The sequence below is a fragment of the Mya arenaria genome, chromosome 17 (genome assembly GCF_026914265.1).
Source record: "Mya arenaria isolate MELC-2E11 chromosome 17, ASM2691426v1".
NCBI lineage: Eukaryota > Metazoa > Mollusca > Bivalvia > Myida > Myidae > Mya > Mya arenaria.
Window position 1 is genome coordinate 9,850,821 of NC_069138.1, and position 9,631 is coordinate 9,860,451.

General features: G+C 35.3%; 2 protein-coding genes across 2 annotated transcripts in view; both read right to left on the reverse strand.

Moving 5' to 3' along the window:
- The window catches only part of LOC128224748 (cdc42-interacting protein 4 homolog), a 63,846-nt gene extending 63,478 nt beyond the window's left edge, over positions 1-368 (reverse strand). Inside the window, exon 1 of the mRNA XM_052934758.1 lies at positions 238-368. Within this exon, the coding sequence (XP_052790718.1) occupies positions 238-261 (24 nt within the window). The 5' untranslated portion in view covers positions 262-368. The remainder of the gene's footprint in view (positions 1-237) is intronic.
- A 5,584-nt stretch (positions 369-5,952) lies between these two features.
- LOC128224644 (uncharacterized) lies at positions 5,953-9,110 on the reverse strand. The gene is made up of 3 exons (XM_052934567.1): positions 8,876-9,110; positions 6,923-7,021; positions 5,953-6,608 (listed from the first exon to the last, which is right to left on the reverse strand). Exons 1-3 carry the CDS (start codon positions 9,045-9,047, stop codon positions 6,286-6,288), a joined length of 594 nt encoding a protein of 197 aa, XP_052790527.1. The 5' UTR covers positions 9,048-9,110; the 3' UTR covers positions 5,953-6,285.
- Positions 9,111-9,631: the final 521 nt, after the last annotated feature.

Consider the following 9,631-nt stretch of genomic DNA (forward strand, 5'->3'; position numbering starts at 1 on the left):
AACCAGGGCTTCTTGGTGAAGATTTTAATCAAACAATCACCTAATCAGATATCTGTACGAAATGATAACTGATAAGAGACACTCCATAACTGTCTCCACAGTGCTAAGACATGGTTTTGAGAGAATGCTATCTTTGACATTTTGTGTGACTTCTCTTCCTGTTTCCGGTTGGACGGTTTACAAGGTAAATATCAAGCAAAATGGCATGATCATCTACAAAATATCAATGACACTTACCCACAAATCTAGTCCCCAACTCATTTTCGCATGTGGAATTACAATGACACTTATTTGATGAGTAACATGCTCAGAATATACGATTGGCTTAATTCGCTTCCGAATTTCATTGATTACAAATCCATAATGGCGATGACATCTCGTGACTGACTTCTAGTGCGAGATTTCATTTTTTTTGCCATTTTATGATACTGAAAATATAATTTTACTGAATTCAAACAAGAAAGCTTTATGTATATCATTTTAATGGAAGACACTTTTGTTTTTATTGAAAATAATTACTTTTTCGAACTAAATTTATTTCGTACCCTACTACTTTCGCACCTAATACGTTTCGTACCACACAATTCATTTTCTGCACAGGTAGTAAATTGCAAAAGGAGTAACTTAATCACAGTCCAAAATATGTTACCAAATGGCTGTGCTAATTAATGCTACCTTTTCTCAGTTTATTCGTTTTAGTTTCAAAAACGACACAATGGGTTGCGCGTGAGTCCATCCTTGGAATCATGGACCAATAACAAATCCTACTCCCAGTTGGCAGTTGGAATATTATTAAATGATGGATTTAATCATAGAACAAAATGGTAAAATTGAAACATAATAAAATGCATGAGTATAAAGCAAAAATAAATGAGCATTATTCCTGTGTACTTTTTATTCATGTGTAAGGTGTGAACGCATATAATGGCCGATGACGAAAAAAACACACGAACCAAGTGCAGCCTTTCTCGGGAAGATTTTCCAGGGGGGACGTACATTCGGGGCGTACCTTTTTGGCTAGCGCATCTCCCCGAGAATCGACATTTATTTGGTTAAAGTATTGGCAGTGTGGTTATTTATTTATTTATTTTATTATATATATTTAATTTTTTTTTTTATTATTATTTTTTTTTTTTTGGGGGGGGGGGGGGGGCGATGCTCTTCCACGAAAATTTTGACAATGTCTGAACTGAAATGCTGCATTTGGTCGAATTCCATTTTTTCTTTTGTTAACTAAGACGATTTTGGTAGGTGCGCCCCTAGATCCGCTAGTGATATCACTCAGACAATATTGGGCTGTTGGTTGTGTGTCGGCGTTAGTTAGTGTAACGGTCCGCTGTAGGCGGATGTGCGTTCATAGTATAATATTCCGTTATAGACGGAAGTAGGTTCATTGTACGTATATTTACTTGGTTGGTAATATGCAAATTAGCAAAGCCCAGGGTCCGTGTGGATAGAGAATTTAGTCTGTATAAAGACCAGTGGACCCCTTCAGGGTCGAGCATCGCGGCTTTTCCCTGAAGGGATCTGTTGGCCTTGTTTGACAGTGTGTGTATACCACGTGATAAATTGCGTCATAAATGCTACGTCGGAAGGCAATATTTTGATTTGAAAAAAATACTTTAAACAAAGATAACTCCACTATTTCTTCACCATTTTAAATGAAACATAGCGCAGTCTACGCCGCTTACATAGCCCTGCCTTTGGTCTTTTACCAGTTTGATTGAGAGTTTAGTTTCTTTAAACACATCGACAAACCTTTTCTCAATACGGCCGTCTGACGTAGCACTGTCAAAACATGATTTTGGAAACAGGTTTGTCGAAGTGTTTGATGAAACTAATGACTTTACCAAATGTCACCCATAAAACAAATGCGGGGCTCTTTAAGCGGCATAGACTGCCCTTTGTTTCATTTAAAATGGTGTTGTGCAAGAAAGGTTATCTATGGTTGGCGGTTGGCCCCGATGCTAACATTGACTGTTGGGCCGACATATTGCAGTCAACATAACTCCACCAATTTAATATTTTTTAACAAATCATGGTTTACGAACTTTAGATTTACTTTATTTATTTGCATGGCTGATTCTAACTTATTTACAGATTATTAAACAACCCGAAACTCGTTGGTTCAATGTTCTCAGAGGTTCTCAGAGGTAAAATCTCGTTAAATGTCATTGCACACTTGGCTATACATGTATATATATATACTTTATACGCATAATGCATTCATGCATGAACAATAAAAATATATTGACATCGAATGATTAAAATCATCAGGCATACTCATTTATAAGAAAATGAATAATCAACACAAATCACACACATACTTTATTAAGTTAACAGTCCCACATTGAAATACTATGAAATAAGGAATGTTGCCACATTAAACCATATTTTTCCTATATAACTCTTTCGCTTTACCGGATTTCTCCAAAGTTGGCAATGGATGAAAAAATCCACAGCAGGAATGAATTCGTGTCAGTTCCATATTCACTTAAGGAGTTTGTATTTACTAAAGTAATGTATAACATCTGAGAAATAAATTTAAAAATAAAATAAAGGTTACGAAATGACTTTAAGTCGGGTACGAAATGATTATATTTAAAGCGTACGAAATAACCGAAAATCGGAGGGGACGAACTAACTAGGGACGAACTACCTAGGGGACGAACTAACTAGTTCCCATCCATTTCACTTGCAGCTTTTAATTTTTAAAGACCTGTACAGAAAACATGTAAAAACACATTTAACAACTAAAAGGTATTTCCCAAATGTTTGCCAAAAAAAATAGCAAAGCGTTCTCTTCTTTCAGCTTATAAAAAAATGCGCGGTGGAATGTTTCGCACGGTGGAGAGCCCATGTGACTTATTGGTAAAAAATGTAAACAATAGGTCTCGATTCAGGTATGTGTTTTTTAAATCACTTTCTTAATACTGGGAGAATTGTTGTCATATTAAGACCATAAACCCCACCACAAACGGTTCTATAGAACTTTCTCTAAAATCTTAAACTTTTCCTGAAAATATTGACCAACTGTTTTCTCGGAGTTGATTTTTTTCGTCCAAGTACTCGTCAGCTGACAAAAATATTACTACAATTGGGGTAAGTCGTAAGTCATTCATACGATAATCATATGTTTAGTAAGTTTAATGCATTTTTAAGATTTCAGAGGCTACGGATTTATTTTTTATTAGGGATGGAAGCGAATATCCGAGTATCCGGATATCACGCAAGTATTCGGATACCAAAATGGGTATTCGAATATTCGTTAAGAATTAAAATTTCAAAGAAATAGCTTAGCAGAGGCAATTGTTATAAAACTCTTCAGGTGATCAACAGTGTCTGTCGCGAAGCGGGTATGTGTCACAAATCGTCTTCTAATTCGGTGTTTGCACAAGGCGTGATATTGTGTCCTTGTGCAGCACCCTCTGAAGTTCTATGACCTTGTTTACAATGACAAGTGTTGTTTTATGATCTCAGATGTGCTTAATTGACACTTTAAGTTGATATTAAACGGATTGATCATTAATCCGTAGGAATTGAACGTCCAATCACAAGTTAAGGGTCGTGCAATCAAATTATTAATTATTATTATTATTAATTATTAAGACTGAGAAAGAATGAATAAAAAAGTGAAATTGCCATATGACGAATTATAAATTAAGTGGACAATTATGTCAAATAACAGAAGGTGGGTGACATATAATAGAAAATTTACTTATCATGAAAACAATTTGGTACGAGTATCCGGATAGTATTCGAATACTTGATACGAATATCCGGATACCGATTTGGTATCCGGTTTCCATCCCTATTTTTTATAGTTCATGATTCCAAATGGAAAAATGATCAAAAACAAAATTGATAAAGTGCGCGGACATTTTAGATTTGATCAAGTTCACGGACTTTTTCGAACCTTCAGTGCATACCCTTATTTTAAAATTAATGGGTGCTAAAATGCGTTATAATAAATATAATTTTTTTTATATTATTCTGTAAAACTCGTCATTGGACGTTTGTACGTGGCAATAAAAGAATTGACGTGGTTTAACATTCAGACCGTCGGAGTCACGGAAACTGAAGAGCTATTTTTCATGAATCAATGGAACGTGTATGAATCATGAAACGTGTATGAATCAATGAAATGTGTATGCATCAATGAAATGTGTATATGCATCAATGAAAAGTGTCTTATTACAGTAAAATCCAGTCGTTTATTGAAATAATATAATCGCAATGAATAAATAAAAGGCTTGCAATTCGTTGTGATGTGTGCTTTACGTGTCTTTCGTTTGTAAATTTCATTACATTTTCTCATGTATTATACGTGACATACCTTATAGTAACATATACTGGCTTGATACCATCCGTATACAAACCCACCGACGTTGGGCCAACGTTTGGTTAATTAATGTCATTTTTTTTATGCCGGACCAACGGCACTTCATAAGTTGAGCCAACGTTGGCCCTAACATCGGCATCCTGTTTGGGCCCCCCCCTCCCCCCCCCCGGAATCCGGGTTTTTTAGACAGCTCAAGGATTGTAATCAGAAAACTGGTTCGGCGATTTTTCAAATATTAGTACGACCTCGGATGAATGCCGGTATATCGGTTGAAGAAGTTCGGAAATTTTTGAATTATTTCATTAATTAAATGTAGTTTTTTGGACTTGTATTTATTGATCTAAGTTTAAATTGATTGCCAATGAAGTGTATTATTGAAAACATTATTGCACTCCTACGCAGTGATCTCCCCTGACAAGCAGAAAAGATCTTTACCACCATGAGCGAGTATAGCTGGATTTCAGCAGTAAAAACTATCTAAACTTTATTTAAATGTTTTTTCTTCACCCTTTTTGAAATACTTTTTTTTTATCAAATTTCAATGGTGCATCGAGGTTAAAATACAATAACAAATTAAATTAAAGATAATTGATGTTACAATATTTACCGATGCGATTTTTGGTCACATAATTTGAATGGTGGCAGTGATATAGTTAAACTGTATTGTAAGAGAAGTTACACTACGTGGAGTTTGGTAGTTTCTCTGTTGTAATATACTAGCACGGACCTATGGTTTAAAGGTCCAGAACCTCGCCTTCGATCGTTTTATTACCGGAGTTCGATAAGGTGTTTAGTTTCATCATACACTTTGACAAACCTGTTTCCAAAACAATGTTTTGACAGTGCTCCGTCAGACGGCCGTTTTGAGCAAAGGTTTGCCAACGTGTTTTAACTACCTAAATTCTCAATCAAACTCTGGCAAAGTACCGAATGCGGGGCTCCGTAAGCGGCGTAGACTTCGCTTCGTTTCATTTAAAATGGTGAAGAAATAGTGAAGTTATCTTTGTTTAAAGCCTTCATTTGAAGCAAACATTGCCTTCCGACGTAGCATTTACGACGCAATTTATCACGTGGTAAACACACATTGTAATATATGCATATTGTTTTACTGTTTTGAAATGGGGATAGAAATTGGAGGATGTGGGGGAGACTGATGCCTTTTATGTACCTTTACTTAAACTGGCACTCTTATTCAAAATCAATACATACACATTTAAAACAATCATAAATTTTGAGTTGTACACCCTCAACTACTTACTAAATGATGCATTAATGGAAACTGTTATTTACTATTAACAATACTATTACCGTGTATTTATAGATGAAAACGCAAAAATATTAAATGATTGGTGAATGCTAAAAGATTTACTGCGATCTACTATGGTCTCATAAGGTTGCAATACAGTGTTTTCTGCACATTTCTTTTAAATTTAACTCGTCATCCTTCATAAGCACCATTGTTTTCGAAATTTGTTCATCCTTTCTGATATATTAAAACAATTGTATTAAATGTGTTATATCTTATAAGGGAGTACGTTATAATGCATCTTTAAATTTGAACGCATTTAAAACTCTAAAAAGCTGTCTGTCAATAAAGAGAAGGGAACATCATCTTTGCACATTTTTTTATTAGTCCAATACATTTTTCAATATTTACTTATAATCAAATAACAACACAGGCCTATTGATAATCATGCATACATAATCTTTGATACATCACAGAGTGAATAATAAATAAACGTATACACACTATGGTATATAACGACAATAGTTTGTTTAAAGCACAGGGTTATAACAACAATACTGCACAATTTATTAATCAAGCAGTTAAGCACGGATATAGATAAATGAAATTCACAGACTTTGTTATGTTAAAAACACATTAATTACACGTATAATCAACATATTTTGCATATCTAAAAAATAAAAAAATAAATGCCTTTTCATTTCTTCTTTTTCTTTTTTCCGCCTTTTTTCTTTCCGCCCTTTTTCTTGCCTCCCTTTTTGCCTTTCTTCCCTTTCTTCCCTTTCTTGCCTTTTTTGCCCTTCTTAGGTGCGGCACCGTCCGGAAGAGCGTAATCGGGAATTTCCGGAACGTCCGGAATTTCATCGAGCTCCGGCATTTCTCCCCGTAAGGCATCGTTTAGTAAGTTCCATAACTCTGTTTCGTGTTGTAGAAAATCTATGGGAGCTAATCCCGATGTAGTTTTAGCATCAAGAGTGGCTCCATTCAGAATAAGATGCTTCGCAACTTCTGTATGTTTACCTGAAAAATACAATACAAAGGTAGAGCAAACGACAATAAGGCGTATAAAATCTGTTTCTGCAAACTATTAATTTTTATGGTTAATTGACGTGAGCTCTAACTGTCAAAATTATTTTGATTGGTGGTTCTTAGAACTTTGCTTTAAAACGGTTACCCTTAAAATTAAACTTTTCAAGGCATTCAGTCAGTAAGTCTAAATTGTTTGACAAACAGCCTGTTATTCTTATTGATGATTATAAATGGTTATTGTCATGTTTTCCTCGGATTGGCCGTGGGTCCCGAATGGGATGTGGGGTGAAATGTCCGCTTGTTACCTTTTGCAGCGAGGTGAAGCGGGGTAACACGACCTGACTGCACTACATTCACGGTCGCTCCCGCCTCGATCAACAGCCGCACAACCTCGGTGTGACCACCTGAAATACAAATAAGTACCAAGTAAGGCAAAAAATGGTTTGGTTAGGATAATATCGTTTTCAAAAACGTCCTCAGTTTACTTGGTTAAAGCGTTGGCGGGGGGGGGGGATAAAAAGTAAAAATTTAGAAAACAATAACAATTTCTAGTCCGAAATGGTGCTGTTTGAGCGTATTTTATTAATATATTGAAATACAAAGTAAACTTGGACGATTTTAGCGGGGGCGCACGCGGGTTCACCCCTACCATAAATATTGAAGTCGTAAATAAAATCTAAAAAATCAACAACAACTTGTTAGCATTTATGTATTGTCCAAGGTCAAAGTTACATATGAACAGGGAAGTCAAACTAGTATGAGTACTAGGATTGAAGGAAAACAAACACCGGTTGAATGAAAAACTGGCATTTGTTAAATGCCATAAATGTTGATAACGGTTTCTAAGAAGGTATTTTAGAAAAGTTTTCCGAAAAAAACCCATATCTGTGTGGACAAAACCGCGGCATTAATTTATATAGATTTAAGATTATTGAAGTTACAAACAGTTCAGATTCTTAAATAAAACGGGCCCAAACCCGCAACGTACAAAAAGAAAATAATACACAATATGTAAATCTAATAAACGTTTGCTAATGCTTTTAAACGGATCTTTAAACCTCCATAAGCTTGGACTATCTATATCGTTGTCACTGATTTCCGCACAATGAAATGACCCCCACCATATGGCAACATATTAAAGGCCCCCTACCAAAAATATACTTGCAAATATGTACGTAGCTCTCACATCGATAATGAAGTATTCAAATAAGTCTATAAACACAACTTCAAAGATAAGAAATAAAAAAGAGGTCTGCGAAAACAATGATCTTACCCTAATCGAGTCCAGATTGGGGTATTTCGATGTAATAACATGACCGTGCTGCCTATTGCTTTTTTAACACAACAACTGAATGAAGTTGTATTGTATTTATTGTATACTTGATAAGATTGGCATTTTTGTATGATCATCTATTTAAAGTAAAATGAAAGAGTATATGACCAATAACTTAAGGAAATGGCAGGACCTTCCCACCCCCTTCCCACATTTCGAAACCTATATAAATCGGGTCTAGGGGAAGGGTAGTCCATATAAAAAAATCGCTTCAGAGTCTTAAGCGATTTTTGTTTTGGGGACTCTACGATGAATATCCAAATGTTAAAAAGTTCCCTAAACAACCGTGATTATTATGGCTAGGGGAGGGGGGTGGGGGCATATCCACAGGTTCCACACCCTCTAACCCAACTCCTATTACAACATGTATACAATATACGAGATAAAAGAGTCTGTTATTTAAAGTCGTGTATATGTAAGCAAGAAACATTAGTTCAATGATTTTCCTACATAAATAACAAACATACATAACATATATAAAAAAAGTAACAAAGACCTGTATGGTGACCTGGAAATTAAAGCATATAGCTTTAAATAGATACAATATTAGAACCGAGTATCTACAAAAGCCTTTTTTTAATATATTCATGAATAAAATTACAAAAGCTGGGAGTAGGATTAAATTATTGGTCACAGCAATAAGTAAGATGCGTTTGAGCATTATTGAAAATAAAGAGATAACATCAACTAGCTTTATCACCACTGAAATTCGGATTTTGACTCGATTCAATTCAGCAAGTTTATTGTTGTTGTTTTTTTGTTTTTTTAGAGAATGCACTCAAGTTATGATTTATGTGTCATTGTATATACACATACGATCTTAGGCTCAATCCAAGACTACCAAATGCGCGCCTGTCCTTAAATCACTACAGTACAGTAAATGACCATGTTTTTAAATTGTAATTATAATGTAAATTATACAAACCTTCGCATGCCCTAGCCAGGGCGCTTTTCCCCCACTCGTCTTTCGTATTCGGCGACACATGAAGACGGATAAGCTTTGTCACAGTCGAAATTTCTCCTTTTTCACACGCATACAAGAATCTGTTCTGGATATCCTTGCCAATAAACGTTTTATTCAAGTAAATATGAGACATTTTCTTGTGTTGTCAGGTACTTGTTTACATATTTGCGACCTTTATTGATCTCCAAAAGAAGAGCTCTTCGAGAAGGGAAGTAACTTAGTTTTAGCGGATTAGCTATGAAGAAAAAGAAGAAGAGTGCTTTTTCAAAGAAATTAGATTTTGTAACTGTTTACTAATATCAGTAACAGGCGAATGTCATCGTGTAACACTGATTATAAAAATTCAACAAAGTATATATAGAGAGATATATGCATTAGTTATGCACCATTTTCATGGGCGGATCCAGGATGTGTTGTTTGAGGGGGCGTTACTTAGGGGTGTAATCTTAAGACTTGCCCTTCACTCCAACCGAAAAATATTTGGTTAAAATGGTTACTAGAAGGGGGAGGGTGTAGGGGTACTCAATTCTGAATTACATTTATAGTCTGAAATGGTGTGCCGCGATCATTTGGGTGTACCTTTTTCTCCTCGCTTTTTTCCTATATTGAAAAAGTTATCTGACAAAGAGTACAAGCGGTTTCAGAGGGGGCGAACCTCTTCCCCAAAAATTGTTCCGGGTATGTATTTCATAATCAGAGGAAAAAGATCAGTTATAA

What these genes read in the sequence shown, in the direction of transcription:
- LOC128224644 (XM_052934567.1), bottom strand. Translation starts at nt 9,047, where the DNA reads ATGTCTCATATTTACTTGAATAAAACGTTTATTGGCAAGGATATCCAG. An exon ending in CCTGGCTAGGGCATGCGAAG is followed by an intron (nt 7,022 to 8,875) that starts GTTTGTATAATT and finishes TTTGTATTTCAG; the next exon opens with GTGGTCACACCGAGGTTGTG. An exon ending in GCTTCACCTCGCTGCAAAAG is followed by an intron (nt 6,609 to 6,922) that starts GTAACAAGCGGA and finishes TGTATTTTTCAG; the next exon opens with GTAAACATACAGAAGTTGCG.